The sequence below is a fragment of the Acomys minous genome (genome assembly GCF_964271855.1).
Source record: "Acomys minous genome assembly, chromosome: 3".
Lineage (NCBI taxonomy): Eukaryota > Metazoa > Chordata > Mammalia > Rodentia > Muridae > Acomys > Acomys minous.
Window position 1 is genome coordinate 26,094,070 of NC_140485.1, and position 17,492 is coordinate 26,111,561.

At 42.0% G+C, this 17,492-nt stretch overlaps 1 protein-coding gene and 1 long non-coding RNA gene across 2 annotated transcripts; one reads left to right on the plus strand and one right to left on the minus strand.

The window, feature by feature from the left end:
- BLOC1S6 (biogenesis of lysosomal organelles complex 1 subunit 6) lies at positions 1-10,635 on the minus strand. The gene is made up of 5 exons (XM_084774720.1): positions 10,462-10,635; positions 8,547-8,688; positions 7,117-7,204; positions 4,553-4,639; positions 1-4,179 (listed from the first exon to the last, which is right to left on the minus strand). The coding sequence occupies exons 1-5, from the start codon at positions 10,541-10,543 to the stop codon at positions 4,060-4,062; spliced, it is 519 nt and encodes a 172-aa protein (XP_084630846.1). The 5' UTR covers positions 10,544-10,635; the 3' UTR covers positions 1-4,059.
- Positions 10,636-10,718: 83 nt separating this feature from the next.
- On the plus strand, positions 10,719-17,108 carry LOC311593442. The gene is made up of 4 exons (XR_014777712.1): positions 10,719-11,028; positions 12,230-12,337; positions 12,773-12,799; positions 16,958-17,108. It is a non-coding gene; the product is annotated as an uncharacterized lncRNA (long non-coding RNA).
- Positions 17,109-17,492: the final 384 nt, after the last annotated feature.

Below are 17,492 nucleotides of genomic sequence, written 5' to 3' on the forward strand. Positions count from 1 at the left end.
TTGTGTCATGATAAAATTCTTTATTGCATATTATCAGTAACTATTTGACTTGGGGCTGCACAGGAACTTCTCAGTGAAAGGTTTCAAGAAGGAAAAAGCCCTGGTTCTGGGCCACCATCAGCAGCTACCTTTTCTTCAGCTTACAGTGAAGTGACAGTAGGGCGACATTTTACGACTTTATCTTAAGATGACTTTTCATCTCTTTATGTATCTATAAGCTGTCCTTACACCTGTATCTCCCCCAATCTGCCTCCCTTTCCACACTCCAGCACTCCCCACAACGCACGCATCTCCCCTGTGACTGCCATCCCTTTACACTGCTTCTATGGACTTCCTGCCGTGCCTGCTAGATAGAATCTAGCCGCACACATGCAGGCAGAGCAAGAGCAAACTAACAGAAACGCTACTGATCTGTTTGATCAGAATAAGCTGAAGACACAGGAACTGCCTTCTTCCAAAAGAAAAATCTAGAGCTTGGCTAGCTTTTAAAATATGAGCAGTTATGTTTGGAGGCTCAATCTTAAGAATCATGGCTTCAGAAGAGAGTACATATGCTCTGGAGAAATATGTGATATGTATTAAGTATATAATGAATTTGAGCCAATTCTGAGAGAGAGCACCCACACAGTTCTCAGAGAAAGCTCTGAGTTCCTGCCTCTCCAAAGGCCATCCATCATCCTTGAATGAAGCCTAAGATTCGCTACTGGCTGGAACCATTTAAAGGCAGCATTTACACAGGCAGCAATGGCTTACTTTCCACCAAACCACTTAAAATGATGCCTTTGGAGTTTTTGACAGGGTCTCACACTGTAGCCCAGGCTGGGCTCAAACTGTCAGCCCTCCTGCAGATTACCCATGATGGCTCTCACATCCAGCTTACAGTTACATGTATGCTCTCAAAGCATAGCTGACTTTATGGAGCTGGGTACTCCAGCCTTCTCATGGCACTTCCACCACCTGGCTGGGTGAGATGTCATGAGCAGAATGATACTTTCTTTTCTTTATATTTGTTTTTATGTGTATGTCTGCGTCCTTGCGTGCATGTACGTGTACCACAGGCGTGCAGGAGCCCATAGAGCTCAGAAGAGATGTCTGACCCTCAGAAGCTGGAGTCACAGGTGATAGTGAGCTACCTGAGGGGACCAAACCTGGGTCCTCTGCAAGAGAAGTTAGACAGCTCTCCAGCCCCTAGACTGGCCATTTTTTGACATGAAGCATAAGGGACATTCAATACATAGATGATACAAAACATAAGGAACATTCAACACAGGACACTAAGAGGAACAAAACAGGAGAGGTAGTAAAACAGTCTGAAGTAATCTACATAAAGAGGACCGTGCGGACCGTGCACTGCTATGCAAGAATGTTGCTTGTCAACCAATACTGGGTAAGTCTGACATTTTTACTGTGCACACAGAAAGTACTTTTCGTTTAGAAGATCAAAATCAGACAAAGGTGTTTGGGCATGCAGTCAACTGAATCCACGCCAAACCTCACTGTGAGCACATCCACGCTACACTCAGGGTCTGCACGTTTACATGGTGCTCATGACACAGTCAGCTCCGAGCATACCTGACAGTGCTTCAGAACAAGGGCAACTTCTCTTTCAGCCAATTTCTATTTGTTAAAACACACACACACACACACACACACACACACACACACACACACACACACACACAGCAAGACTACATAACAAGGTTGCATGTTTGAGGTTCCCATGTCACTGAGGGTTTGACCACCTATGGTGTTTCTGATTAACCACCGAGCTTAGAACGGTGGGTAATGGTGTATTTTTTTGTAGATTTATTTATTTCTACATTATGTGGGTGAATGTTTTGCCTGCATGTGAGTGGGTGTACCACGTGTGTCAGGTGCTAGCAGAGGACAGATGAGAGCACTGGGTCCCCTGGAGCTAGAGTTACATGTGGCTGTGAGCTGCCATGTGGGTGCTGGGAATAGAGCCTGGGTCCTCTGCAAGAGCAGGAAGTGCTCCTAACTGCCGAGCTATCTCCCCATCCCATCTTTTTGATATTTTAAAGTCTTTAAAACTTAATATCCATTAAACATGATTTAATACAGATCAAAAAGTCCAATTAATTAACCAGACTCCATTAATTTTCTGCCAGCTAATGTTCAGTTTTAAGTCTGATTATATATCAAAAGCAGAAGTGAAATTTTACTTAAGATTAATTCCCCAAATTACTGGGCAGCTTTGAAACTATTTCATTGCTTATAAATGTAAGTCGCTAGACAGTCTACACCACCAGTTCCTTGTGTCAGAATTATCTGGAGCACTCTGGAACTCCTATGGGCTGCACATCAGGACTAGTGAGTAAGAACTAAAGATGCCTGTGTTTTCTTAAGTTCCCAGGTGACAAGGGACATGTGATTTAGTGTGGGAACCCTGCCAGTGGAGACTAGTGGCTCATCTTTTAAGGTACACCAGAATCACTGGAGGAAACTAAGCAAAACAAAGAATAGATTCCCTTCACTAGACTGAGGGAAGCATCCAGGAACAGCATCTAAAACAGCCAACCTTAAACCTTTGGTCTACAACAACCATGAAAGCAATCTACAGCCTTGGTCAGATGTCAGATATTTTATTAGAACAAGTACATTCTGCAATTTAATAGCATTGTCCTGCAAGTCTGGTGACTCCTGCGCTAGGAGTGACAGCAGCTGACTAAGACTAAGGGAGACAGCCTTTCAAATAATCATTTGTATTCTAAAACAGAAGGGAAACATCAGTGACTGGTGGGATCACAATTCATTCATTAAAGAAGGAAAGGCTCTTTCAAGAAGTAGGTAAGCCTTTAAACCGCTGAGTTCTTAGCATCATTCATCTTTTAATGGCCTCTCTATTGTTCACCCAGTACGTGATGAGAGGTAGTAATTCCAGCTTGCTAAAAGTGTACGTCGATTATAAAAAAACGCACATTCTGATCAGACACCTTTGCAGTGCTGTACTGCTCACACACAGTAGGGGCTAGAAACCAGCTGTGTATTTAACACTAAAATGGGAAAGCATACTACAACACTGATTTCCAAATATCAGACTTCATCTTGTCCTACAGCAGAGTTCCTACATAAAACACAGGAGAACAGCGCAGAGAGCACTAAAGGCATGGTGCTGTCTCTTCTGAACACTATTTCTTGACATTCTACCATCACTGTAACTACGTATGATATGAGCAGCACAAGATTTTGTTCTACTTTAAAAAGCACAGAGCCAGGAGTGACAGTGCACACCTTTAATCCCAGCACCAGGAATAAGAGGCAGGTGGATGTCTGTAAGTGGATGTCTGGTATACACAGTGAGTAGCAGACAGCCAGGGCACAAAAATAGCCCCATTGTGATGACTCGTCATAAACATGTGACCACACACACACACACACACACACACACACACACACACCTCTGAGCATCTGGCAGGTCCACCATCACTGCACAGCTTTAAAAATGGATAGAATCCTGCCTTGAACCTAAAATACACATGAGCAGCAATGCTGAACAAGGAGGCTGGAAGAATCTGTGTGGCACCCACTCCCCCAGCCGACGTCGATGATGCTGGTATTTCCAGTGCACACACACCTCCTTCCCTCACAAGGGCTTGAGGGCTCCCTTCCCAGGAGATCTACCATCAAATAGCGACATTTCTCCTTAAGCAATGAAAAACAATTACCAAAAATCAGTGCTGCAGCGAGGAAAGACCTGTGGTCATAAAAGAAACTGAAACTCTAAAACCGATCCTCAGGAAGCTCAGACACTCACAAGCATTTTGAACTAGTGTCCAGACTCTTGTAATAACCAAAGTGTTTTCCAGTTTACAGATGATTTAAGATCAAAATAATAAATTTTAAAATTAGGCAAAAGTTGAAAATGCAAGTATCAACAAGGCTTCTTGAGTGAAGTGAAGTGAAGTCATGGAGACAAAGCAACCTGGGAAAGATTTCAAGACGTGCCACAGCATAAGGCGCCATGCACACTGCACTCTTCATGTGCTGCACTGGGGAGCCAGGGAGTGTGACAGCATGGGCCACCCACAGCCCAGCTTCTCATGTCCTTTTGGCTGGCTTGGCTGTCAACTGCTTTTCTCTTTCAAATTCCTTCTCCCGCTGCTGCTCCTTTTCCAGCTCTTCTTTCTGCCTCTTCTGCTGTAGCTTAAGTGCTCTTTTCTATAAATAGAAATGGCTTATGGTGTAACTTAAAAATAATAATAATCTTTGACTTAATACATATTAGCAAATTTCATATTTAACTTTTATATTTATTTGGAGCAACTTAAGGTCCTATTAATTTAAAACAAAAAACAAAGCAAAACAAAAACCTTCTTCCAAGTTCATATTAAATGTTAAATGCAACTTCATATGCAGAGATGGGCTGACTAGCCCAGAGACCAGTGAAGTAGCCATGAGACTTTATTAAAGGAAAATAATGTAGCATGAGTTATTATCTTACTATACATACAAGTATTAAAAAGTCAAACCATAACTACTAACGAAAAACAAATTCCCACTTTTAAAAAGAACATGCACATTTCCCACTCACTTTTAGCTTGGATGTTTTTTCATGAAGCATCAACATCTCTTTCCTTATGTTCACCAGCTTGGCGTGATAGTGCTTCGCTTCTGTGAACTTCACATAGCATCAGATTAAATAGAATGAAATGCCAAGAATATGAACTTGCTAACACCAAAACTATAGTTAATCTTTTCTAAACTAGTAAATTTTAGAGCCTCAATTATGTCCATATTTTAAATTCTATGATACAAGTTTCATTCAAACCATTAACAGGATTTTTAAAACATTTGATTCAATTCAGTTGACCAAAAAAAAAGTTACTAAAACTGGGCACAGTGATGCACACTTTTCATCCCAGCACTCAGGAGGCAGAGACAGGTGAGTCTGTGTGAATCTGAAGCCAGCTTGCTCTGTATAGTAAGTTTCAGGCCAGCCAGGGATACACACATGCACACACACACATATCTACCCCCCAAATGGTTATTAAACATAAAATATTAATTCAGAACATGGCTGTTATGGCAAGAGAGCACATCCAAAGATCTTCTAGGTCTGTGTGATCCTGCTGGAATACAAGCACGCCTTTAATCCAGGAGACAGAGGCAAACAAGGCCAGCCTGGTAGAGAGCAAGTATCAGGTACAGAAAAGCTAAGGTCCAGGTGTGGTGGTGCATGCCTTTAATGCCAAACAATGAAGGTAAAGTTAGTTTGTAGTAGGAAGCACCCAAGTGATATCTGAGTGACAGAAAAAGTGATGAATCAGAGAAGACGTGACAGAATAGGTTACACCCAATTCTCACGAGAAGAGAGAGGAAAGGAAAGCTACTTAAGAGGCAGTTTTACAGAGAGAGGAGGCAGGTTTACCAGGACAGTAATAGAGATGGGTTGCAAAGAGAGAACTCAGGTGAAGATGGAATCAGCCAGAAAATGAGCACAGATTTCTGAGTTGGTTTGAGGCCAAACAGAGCAATTCCAGGGCCAAGAGAGAAGCCAGATTAAATAATTCCGCTGGGAGAAGAATTTGAGCCACAACAGTTGAGTTGAACCAGAGCTCAGAAAGAACAAGAAAGGGTGAGCTTATTAAGCAGTAAGTGTCAGAGGCTGAAAACATTCTAGGCCAAGATTAGATTGTACAGAGGCTAGACACTACCATGACTAGGCTTAGGTTAGCAGAAGGAGGCAGTAAGCCTCCAAGATAACAATTGAGACAGTAGAATAAAAGTTGCTTTTACAGACATTTATATTAAATAGGTTATAAAAAAACATTTTGCTTCAAAAACATGCCAAATAAAATTAAAACAGTCACTACTGCCTTTTTGAGAGAACAAAGCAGCACAGGACAGTTAGTGATGTGTCTTCCTGTTAGGAAAACCCAGCCATGGCACAGATTTTGAGAGAATGGCCAACAAGCTCAGTCATGTTTCTTGGGTTTTGTTGTGAGAACAACACAGGCACTAAAGGACATGAGTTGCTCTCCCAGAGTTAAAGTGCACACTCTGAATCTCACCCTGCAGTCAAAACACAAGTCTCCTGTTGGGAGAAGCTGAAGGGTGTTGGAACCCAGAGCAGTGGGGGAGAAATGGACAGGGAGCTGTATCCTCAGCAACAGAGGGAGAAGCCATGAGGGACATCCTACAGACAAGAGCGGCTACCTCTCATGCAGCTGCAGGTAAAGCCAACTCAAAGACCCTCTCCTCTGATCTTTCATGGCCTTCCATGTCCCATTCCTACATGAGAATTAAAACCACCCTTGGACTAAGGGAGAAATGACTCAAAAACTCAGTTCTGTCCTTTCAGATTGATGCAACAGAATTCTGTTCATTTAATTCAACTTTCACTCATTCGACAAATACTCCTCTGATCACAGTGTAAACTCATGGGAAAAGACAAGGGAGTCCGTGTGGCCATGCTCAGCCCCTCCACAAAGTCAGGCAGCAGCTGAGGAGGCTGCACGCTCAATAGCAAGCCTCTGCCTACTGCTGGACAACGTGACGGACAGCAGGGGAACCTTCCTCCACATTTGTCCAGTAAAAGGTCTACTGAGGTGTGGCGGGGTCTCTGCAAAGCCATGTAGACAAGCAGTCCCTAATGTCCAGGAAGGGAAAGGAGCATTGTGACCTTGCTTATGCTACTTCTGTTTTCTTAAAGAAAAACCCCTGTGCTTCTATCAGCTTCTAGTGAAATTCAACTATCCAACTAACTCTTCATCCTCAACGTGCCTGTCTCCTCACGCACTAGGAATACTAATACTTGATATTAATTAAGGAAGCACATAACTGACCCTTCAAAAGGGACTCTTTTCTTTTGCACTTTCCTTAGTGATAAAAGTAGTGCCTCGCGTGTCCCTTACTTTCCATTTGCTTTCGTAATCATTTTGTGAGATCTTCTCCACAATACAAATGAGCTGAATTTCCTAATATATGTCTTCATGTGAAAGACAGTGACTATGGAATTCTAATAAAGCAATCAGGATTCCTTGTTAAAAAGACAAATTCTACATAAAACTTCAAGGATAAGATCATCAAAATGTAGACGTACAAGCCTTTCTAAAGTAAGATGTCCCTAAGTTAGATAAGCAAAATCAGACTTACCAAGGCATTGATATCCAACATGGAATGGCACTCTTTAAATTTTGAAATCTCTTGTTCCAGTGTGTCTAGTAACACAACTTGGTTCTGTCTGAAACAAAAGCACACATCCAAAGTAAACTTTATATTTCCTAAGTATTGGTTCATTGAAAGGGATCGCATTCATTCGGCTAATGGGCAAAGCTGGAAATCCAACTGGCAACACAGTGAGTGCCTCTCCAAGACTTAATTGCCTTTGAATCTTTCCCAATGTATTTCAAAGAGAGATTTTGACAATTAAGTACATACTTTATTTCTGTCACAATTTCACTTTAATAACTAAAATAATCAGACTATTGCCAAATATTTTACTGTTTCAACAACATTTTGCATTATCACCCCAAAAGTTCTCTTTAATAGCATTTTGCTCATGAAATTCGATTTTCTATGCATTCCAAATAGTAAATTAGAAACAAGTTTCCTGATTTAGAGTTAGAAAAGACCTGGTGCTGAGGGACAGTACTTCCTTGAGGATAAATGAGCAGCTCAGTGAAAATCACAGAGGACTAGGAACCTTATGTGGCCTTCCCCTCACAGCCATGTGGTCTTGGAAACGCATGTTATGTCTCTTGACCAAAACCTCACTGATACAGGGAGAAGGTCAAACCAGACAACTTCAAGGGTTCATTGACCTTCGGACTCAAATCCACGGAGGGAGAGAGCTAACTCCCTTCCCATTCCTCTCCAGATCAGTACGACGCACGGCTGAGTGACACAGAGACTCACCTAAATGAACATTTTAAAGGGAAATATAATGAGATGTGTTGCAAAGTACAGAGCTGTGATGAAAAACGAATTAGCAGTGAGACTCGAGGACAAGCATGTTACATGTTCCCCATCAGGCCTGAGTCAGGAGACAATAGATGTAGTCAGCCCCCTCGTGTCAGACTAGGGGTCACAGAGAAGGAGACACAAAGTGGGGAACGAAATACCCAGCAACTCCCCAAACACAGGAAAAAACAGGAGCAGGTGGGAAATAAACAGTGAAAACACAAGCCTCAGTACCAATAGAACTGGTAAGCCAGACCAAAAAAAGAAAAAAGGGCACAAATTACAAGTACTGTTCATGAAACAGACAGTCACTGCTGAGGAGGTCGTGGTATTAAAAGGACAATAAACCCTAAAACTCTGAACATACATTAGATCACTAATGGAGCAAACCAATTCATTTAAAGACACAAATTATCCAAACTCATACTAGAACCACGCAATCTCAAATTTTACTATAAAGAATCTACGACTCTAAAGCACTTGTGCCACTTTTGACAGAGTACGCATTACTCCATGACAGACATGCTCACTTACTCAATGTTCATTCTACATGCAAATATTGAGTGACCTCTGACTACACAGAAGGAACTGGCCGACACACATGTGGCTTTCTGTTGGCTTACGTAAGTTCCTGGAGGGCTTGCTTTGACCTCTGCAGATCAGGTAAGTAGTGGGACAGCAGGCCTCCCACCAGGTGTTCCACAGCTTTGTCCTCTACAGCGAAGTCCTCTATCAGTCCTTCATCTGGAGACGTGTCACTTAAGCCTATGCTCAAGAGAAAACCAAATTTAGTAAGCTCTGATGCTAAGAGAACACACCCTCTCCTAACTACAGAGGCCATTTCTTTTAAATGTGTGCCTTCTGTGTGCTTTTGTGTTTTGAGTTTTTCTTATTTTGAGGCAAGGTTTCCTTGTGTAGCCCAGGCTGGTCTAGAACTCTCAATCCCCCTGCCTCAGCCTCCTGAGCTCTGTATCAGCACAGCTGGAGGGGGAAAAAGTATTTTTAAGCTGTGAGTATAAAGCAAAGTCTAAAGTAAACAGACATTAGCCTATTCAAAATGTACATGTTTATGTATTTTATTAAAGAAGTCAGTCAGAAGGATGAGTTTACAGCTACTAATTTAAGGCATTCTTACATTAATACATCAATGTTTGAAAAGCATGAATATATTACATAAACAGAGGCTGGTGAGGCAGCTCAGTGGGTAAAAGTGCTTGCTACGCAATGCAAGCCTGACCACCTGACATCCATCCCTGAAACCCACAGGACAGAATAGTGGAATAATCTCTCTCTTTCATCGCCCCCCCCCCCACATAGATATCCAGAAATTGTCTTTACCTAGCCACGCACATAGTCTTTACTGTTCTGAAGTTCGTGTAATGTTTGTTTGTTTGTTTGTTTGTTCTAAGACAACTAACACAGTCCCTGCTGGCCTTGATCCTCTGCCTCAGCTTCCCAAGCGTTGGCATGTGCCATCACACAAGGTAATTTCTCTCTTAAATACATCTTAGGTATCTTTCTACAGCAATGTATATAGAGCTACTCCATTCTTTTCAAAAGAATAAAAATCTATAGTCCTTTACCCAGCCCCTGTGGATAAAGTACATTATTTTCACATTTGGCTATTTCAAACAATGCTGCTGTGATTTTCCTATCTAATGTTCACACACTTGTCTCTATGGGATAAAGAAAACTGTTTTCTTACAGTTGGGACAGAACATGCGTGCAATCTTTTGACACGGCAAAAACCCTCCTAAAAGATCAGACCAACTTACACTGCCGCCGCCACTTCCAAATGGATACAAATCTATTGACAGGAGTGGAAGGGATGTAACATTATTAAGGAAACAAAATGAGGGAAGGTGGGAATGAAAAGTGCCTGGAGCATGGGCACACACAGAATAGCAACAGTGAGCTAAGCTAGTCAGTCATATATACCATGGCGCCATCCTGCGAGGTTCTCTGAGTGCCAATTTTATGGGTCTAAATTTAGTTAAGCGGCAAGAGGCCATGAGACGATTCTAAGCAAGGGAACACCATGACTGGAACTTGTCTTGGGGCAGTCAAGTAACAACAATGGGACAGAGAAACGTTGGAATAAGAGACTAGAGGTGTACTAGCTTTGGAACTGTTGACTCCTGTGTTCAATCTGTAGCACCTGTCCCTCTCTTCCACTCTCTGACATCTGCTTTTATTTACGTATATGCATGCCACTCCTGAGTTCCGTCCAAGAAAATTGAGTGGCTCCGCTCCAAGTAGATACTAGAAGATATTTACTGACGTGAATGAAAAAGTCTTGCATAGTTTTCTGAAAATCGACCTTCTCTCTGACAAGCTCATCCCCAACCTCCGTCCCTGTGACAAACAGTCAAAAAACAACACACACTCAAAATTCCAACACAGCGCAAAACAGTGCGTTTCCCCCACGGGACCAAAGATGGCGCGCGAGGGTGCCCTAGGCAGGACGGTAACTTAAGCTGGAGTCCCACCCACTCGGCCCCGGTCCCTGTGGGCAGTCGCTCCACACAACAGCCGTACCCAGCGTGGGCTCGCCGGCCTCCAGGGTGTCGGAGGGTCCTGTCAGGACCCGGTCCAGAGGCGGTGACACAGGAACACTCATGTCTCCGCGCTGGGCGCCGCGTACGGCGAGTTGTGTGAAGAAGTCAAAACGCCAAGAAATAGGAACCTAAAAGGTTCCGGCACCCCGCCGGGCAAAAGAGGCAGACGCACACGGAAGTGACGAGAGCGGAAGACGTCGCTCTCAGGACCGCGAATCAGGAAAGCCCGCCCCCGCGTCAACGCCAAGGGTTCTGCCTTGCGCAAGCGGGTTCTGTCTCGCAGAGGGTGGGCCCTGGAAGCCGGAAGAACGGTTAGAGGATTGGCTGTAGCCCTAAATCTGCAATCAGCTTTCACTGTTGTGTGCGAGCTAAGCAAATGCCTAAATTATTCAGTCCGAACCACGAGCTTGAGCGTTGGTTAGAATCGCTTCCTGTCGCTCGCAGATGATGTAAAGGCTTTATTGGCTCATCACTGAACAAATTAAGCCAAATTACCAAAAGCACCTGCTTACATCCGGTTGGATGACATCATGAGTTCTGATGGAAAGTATGTAGTCGTAGACGTAGAGACTCAGCTCCACAGCAAATGTAATGAGCCTCTACCCTTTTGTACACTCTCCCCTGTAGTGGTCTCTAATGTTACTCCCCAGATTACCTATTCAATTTTCCCTGAGATAGACAAAGCTGTCTCCTAGTTAATAAAATAGATGGGTAAATATAGATAAATAGAAAACACGTCATGCCTTGGGAATGTACTGGGTCCCTATTGTCCTTATCAGTATGTTCACATGCCATTTTTCAATTCAAGAGTAGCTCCTTATTCCCCATGGTAGAATGACCAAAGCCTAGTAGCTGAGAACTCAAAATATATTAGGGCGCATGGGAATGAATAAAAGCTATTAACTTAACCTTAAAATAGAAAGGTTACCCCATGAGCCCAAGGTAACAGTCTTTAAAACTGAAAGAGGGGGAGCAGTCAAAAAAGAGATTTGACTATGAAGGATGATTAAACAAATTTAACACTGGTGGGATTGAAGACCGGAAGGGAGCCATCAGTCTGAATGGTGAGTGACCTCCAGGGAAAGTAAGGGAACCAACTCCTCCTCTAAAGCTTTTGTAATGGAACTTATCCCCTGTGAATTACCTGGATTTGTATCCCTGGGAGGCTGCTGAACCATAGAATTTATAAAGTAATGATCAGTCCTGTCATAGTTGTAGGAAGTGTCGCCCTTCAAACAGCCTATGCAATCTGCACATTCTAAAACTGTCCTTCATGTGTGCAGTGTGCTTGCTCCTTCTTCCAACTAGAGTATCCTTTTTGAAAGCCTGTTCATCTTTTAAGGTGCCCTAGAGTAATATCTTTTTTTACTGTTTTGTTTCGTGAGATGAGGTGTCATGTAACCTAGACTGGCCTTAAGACTCAATATGTAATTAAGGCTGGCCTTGAACTCCTGATCTTTCTGCCTTCCCCTGCCAAGAAAGTGTTAGGATTACTGGCATGAGCCACCACACTCAGACCTACATTTACTTTAGAAGGCATTCATTATCTCACTTCCCCCTTTCATTCAGAAGTTACAGTAATAACATTTCATGACTACAAGCATCCCCTTGCTATTTGACACTTAGTTCCTCCTTGCATTAGAGGTTTCGGTTTTTCCCCTTTTGTATTATGAATAACAAATAGAAACTCTTATGCACAGAACCAACTGATACCCTAGCTCCGAATTCCAAATATCTTTGATTTCCAGTCTGAATTATGTGACATGGCACCTGATACAACACCTGGCAACTTTGCTTGATTGTGAATCTTATGACCCAACAGCGTAGTGAGGTCCTTTGGAAGAGATCCATATCCTGTGAGTTGCCATTCGCTGCTTCCATCTCTTGGCACAGTCTTGTGTATTTCATAAATTTTTAAATACTGGTTATTTAATTTTAATGGATGAAATAAACCATTACATCCTGTCTTCATGATTTGTTTTGCTATAAGGAGAATGCTTGTTTGGAATTTTAATTTTTGTTTGTTTGTTTGTTTTTCCGAGACAGAGTTTCTCTGTAAAAGAGCCCTGGCTGTCCTGACTCTCTTTGTAGACCAGGCTGGTCTTGAACTCACAGAGAGTCTCCTACCTCTGCCTTCCAAGTGATGGGATTAAAGGCATGTGCCACCACTGCCCAACTTAATATTATTTCTCAACATTTTAACTTATTGTAACAAAAATCACCTAAATAAGGAATTTGTATTGATTCATCTTGATTTTCTCTCTGACCTTTTCCTTCTTTTTCTTTTACAGATTTCAGTTCAGTGTGCCACTTGTTTGGTAAGGACCCTCTCTATGTGACACAGAGCTCAAAAGCAAAATGCTGACATTTCATTGCAAAGAACACAGCAGTGTATTGAGATGCACTATGTCTTTTTGAAGTGTCTTTAGTTTTCCAATTTCCTTTTACATGCTGAAGATATGCACTCTAAGTACCTTAATGTAATACTTCTTAAGATTGAACTGCGTACCTTAGATGGTTATACTAAAAATAGAAGTCTGGCTCCTGTCCACCAGAAATGCTATTATGTACCCAATTCCACAGTTTACATTAGAGTTGTTCTTGGTGTCACATATTCTATGAGTTTGAAAAATGTAGAGCAATGTTCTGTACTGTTCAGACAAATAATCTACAATTGTGAAACTTTGGGTTTTGAGTGAATATTTATTAAGTATATACAAAGCCAAAGTAAGAGAATAAATAGCAAGTGGGTGGTGGACAAATAAATAGTGTGTGGATGATGGAAGGATAAATTGCACAAACATCCTCAAATTAGTAGCTCAAAAAATCCAGCAGAAATCGACTGTGGAAGCCCCACTATGGTAGCCAGCTGAAGTTCCCCATTAAGAGTCCCAAGAATAACAGAGGGTCCTCTTCGATAAAGCCCTCAAGTAAAAGAATAAATAGCCACAGATAGAGGTAACATCAAATTAGGAGCTCACAACATCCAGCAGAAACCAACTGGGGAAGTTGAGGCAGTCAGCTGAAGTTCCTGATGCACTTTCTCTCTGTGGATGAAGGTCACATGACTGAACTTCTGGCCCTTCTTTCACACTGCAGGCACTTTTATATCATGGCATAAACAGCAGCATCCACTTTTGGAAATGGCTTACCTTCTCGCTGTTCTTGGGATATGGTGCTTTTACTCTCGGGACATTTTGCCCTCCTTGTCACAGAGCTAGAGAGACCAGCCTATACCCAAGCAAGGAGGGACACATGCTTGGTTCTGAAATGGGGTGGAGCGACTAGCAAGCATAATCTTCATTTCCAGAGACAATTTCTCAGTGAGCTCAGATAGCACATGACAGTTTACCAATATAACGTGTGCTGCACCATCATATCAAATTTTCCCTGCCTTGAATATTGCCAGGACTCTTTTCCTCTGCTCCCGTTCCCCCCCCCCCAACTTCCCCTGATGCTTGTCAAGAATGACAATTGATCTGAAATGTCAACTTGATCAGACTCAGAAGCACCTAGATTACTCAAGCACACTTCTGAGTGTGCCTGTGAGAGTGTTTTCAGACCGGCTTCACTAAGAAAGTGAGTGGAGACAGCCCCTGAATGCAGATAATGCCCTCCATGAGCCGGGAGCCAAGATGGGTTACTGGGAGCACGGAAAAAAGTCTTGGCAGCAAGATGTTCTGTGTCTGTTTTCCGGCTATCACTGCAAGGTGTGCTTTGCTCTGCTCGCCACCCCCTCCCTGCTGTGATGGACCAAAACCTCTGAACCCGTGATTGACCATGGTCATGAAAATGTGAGCCACAGTAAACCCTTCATCCTTTACATGGCTTTTCTGAGTAATTTGCCACATCAGTGAAGAGCTAATGAACACATCTGGCAAACACTGGCCTCTTTATTTAGTCTCCAGAGTCTGGCCTTTTCAGAATGCCATATGGTTGAAATGATACAGCAGACAGCCTTTTTAGCCTTTAGACTTTTGCTTCCAAATACATATTCGTTTAAGTTTCCATCAAGTCTTTATTTTATAACTCATATTTTAGTACTGATTTAATTAATATGAATATATGCATATATGTAGATACCCATTGAAGAACAGACATCTTGTTGCTTCCTATTTCTGGCAATGATGAAAGAATATGCTATTAACACCATGTGCTGGTTTTTGTGTGGACACATGTTTTCTAATCCAGTGCGTAAATATGAAGGAATGAGATTTCTGGATCTTAGGATAAGATGTGCAATTTTACTGAAAAAATGATAAATTCTCTTCTAAAATGATGCTGCACTTTGAATCCTTAGCAGTGGTAAGGATCCTTGCTGTTGCTTTTTAAGATTTCTTTTTTACTGTCTGTATATGGGTGTTTTGCTTGCATTTGTACCTGAGTACCATGTGCATGCAGTGGCCACACCGGCACAAGAGAGAATCAGATCCCTAGAACTGGAGTTAGAAAGTTATGAGCTGCCATGTGGAAATCAAATCTGGATCCTCTGAAAGAGCGGCCAGTGCTAGTAACCACTGAGCCCATCTCTGCAGTCCCAAGATCTGTGTCCATTGCAGTGGATGTGCACATTTTTTGCAGCTCTCTGGTGTGAAATCTCTTTTCATGTGTGTATTTGCTGTGAATTTGTGCACTTTGATGAAGGATCAGTTTAGATCTTTCTCCTATTTTTTTTAATCAGGTTGTGTTCTTATATTTGATGGGTTTTTAAAGTGTTTTCTATATTTGCATGATAATCCTTTGTGAGACATGTTTTTTCAAATACTTTTTACCCATTCCTTTCCAACTCCTTTATGGAATTTTTTAAAGGAAAGCTTCAAGGGAGCCTATGATTGTACCTCCCTGAAAGTGGAAGATTGGTCACTTTCAACATTGTATTCAAGGAAAACATTGTGAAGTAGGCAGCAGTGGAAACAACAAAGGATTTATGCCAGATATAAATAAGAGAGAGAGAGAGACAGACAGACAGACAGACAGACAGACAGAGAGACCTGCTTCAGGCCAGGCTCAAATAATCTTGCTTATATTCAAATTGGAGGGGGTGAAAACAGAGCAGGCCAAACTCCCCCGCGCAAAGCTAGCATGGCTGATCCACTATGCTTGGTGTGGCTTTAAGGATGCCAGTCTATGCACTTCCTTCCCATCTCTCTCTGCAGTTCTCTAGCCCGCCCTCCATTCTCTGGACTTCACTGAAGCAACTCTCCCAGGAAGGCAGGAAAATATCCCCAAATGTTCATGTCCTTGCAGCTTCCAAGCAAAACCAACACATTCCTAATGGCCAACAACATTATTTTAATTACCAGAGGGGTATAAAAGACTGTGATAGACCAGTGTGGGGCCACATAACAGAGAGAGGTTGAACTCCTTCACTGACAGTTCCTTCAGGAGTTTATGAAAGAAGGGGGAGTTGTTACTTGTTTGAATAACAGTTAATGAATGAATTAAATGAAAGTTTGGATCCAAATATCAAAAGGAAAGGATTGCATTAAACAAAACTGTAAATGTCCGTTCTATCAGTTGTGAGAGCTTGGTCAAGTCATCTACTCTCACTGAGCTCCTCTCCCATTTTTTTTAAACAAAGATGTATTTATTATATATACAATGTTCTGCCTGCATGTACACCTGCACACCAGAAGAAGGCATGAGATCATATTATAGATGGTTGTAAGCTACCATGTGGTTGCTGGGAATTGAACTCAGGACCTCTGAAAGAGCAGTCAGTGCTCTTAACCGCTGAGCCATCTCTCCAGCCCCTCCTCTCCCATTTTTAAAGACTTATTTAATGTTTAACTCTGAGAAGGCATGTGTACCCAGGGAGGCTGTACGGCTTACCGCCCCTGGAGCTGGAGTTCCAGGCAGTTGTAAGACCCTAGTTGTGGATTGCTGGAAACAGAACTCAAGTCCTCCGGAAGGAAGTACTCTTAACCACTGAGCCATTTTTTTTTTTTAAATCTCCAAGCCCCTGCACGCTTTTAAATATCAGTAAATGAGGCTTCATAACGTTACTACCATATCTATTACTTGCTATAGTTCTTATAAGAATCGAGTATTCAAGTAACTATGTGAAATATATAAACTATATATATTATATAAGCAGTCTATATACTGTGTACAGCATATATACACTATATACACTATGTATGTAGGTATGTATATATGTATGTATGTATGTATGTATGTATGTATGTATGTATGTATGTACAGTATTGTAAATGACAGTCTCTACCTGAGCATTTTATCCACCAGAAGTGGTGCTGGTGTGATTAGTGCTTCCCAGCATTAATTGAGTTTGTTCTGTAAATGCCTCTGTTGGCATGAGAGAGTCTAAATGACTTCAGTGAGTATCCGAAGATTTGCAGTTCTGCTTTTCTGTGAATTAATTTACTTTGGATGTATGAGTCAGTCTCATACCATAAGCTGCTTTGGGGGATAAAGCACCATCAGCTTACCTTGTATCCTCTCCTCTCGCCCTGCAGAGGTACAAGACCAACCCTTGAAGGATGGAGAAGACCACAAGGTCTTCCTTATACCACGCTTGCTCTGTGCTGCTGTTTTTCTTTTACGTGTATGGGTGTCTTTGTTTGCAAGAATAACAAGACTTATAACTGCTGAGCCATATCTCCAGCCTCCCACTGTACCATGTTTAAATTATAATTCTGACAGTAAATCGATATTTAAAATACTGAGTGAGAGTCATTTGAAATATCTGTTTTGAGCCTGTTAGTGAGAACAGTAGTAAATGTTTACTCCCTCATAGAACTCTGTTCAAAAGGTGCTGATTTTTCTGCTGAGGGGCTTTTACAAACTCGTTTGTTAACCTGGTGTATAGATACCGAAGCATCCAGCTACTCTTAGTGATTCCTGCTCCTTCTGTCTTATGCAGAAATATTGTTTTAATCACTATGAGCATTGTAAATGATTCCAATACTCAGCTTTCCTTTTGGGATACCTAGACTTAAATTAGCTGTGCTATCTTAATCCCACCTCGGTTAAAACTGCTAAAAGAAATAA

Bases quoted from the DNA above. Each gene is read 5' to 3' on its own strand.
- BLOC1S6 (XM_084774720.1), bottom strand. From the start codon at position 10,543: ATGAGTGTTCCTGTGTCACCGCCTCTGGACCGGGTCCTGACAGGACCC. The intron at 7,205-8,546 runs GTAAGCCAACAG...CTTTTGTTTCAG, and splicing joins CAAGCCCTCCAGGAACTTAC to ACAGAACCAAGTTGTGTTAC. The intron at 4,180-4,552 runs GTGAGTGGGAAA...TTCTATTTATAG, and splicing joins AAAAAACATCCAAGCTAAAA to AAAAGAGCACTTAAGCTACA.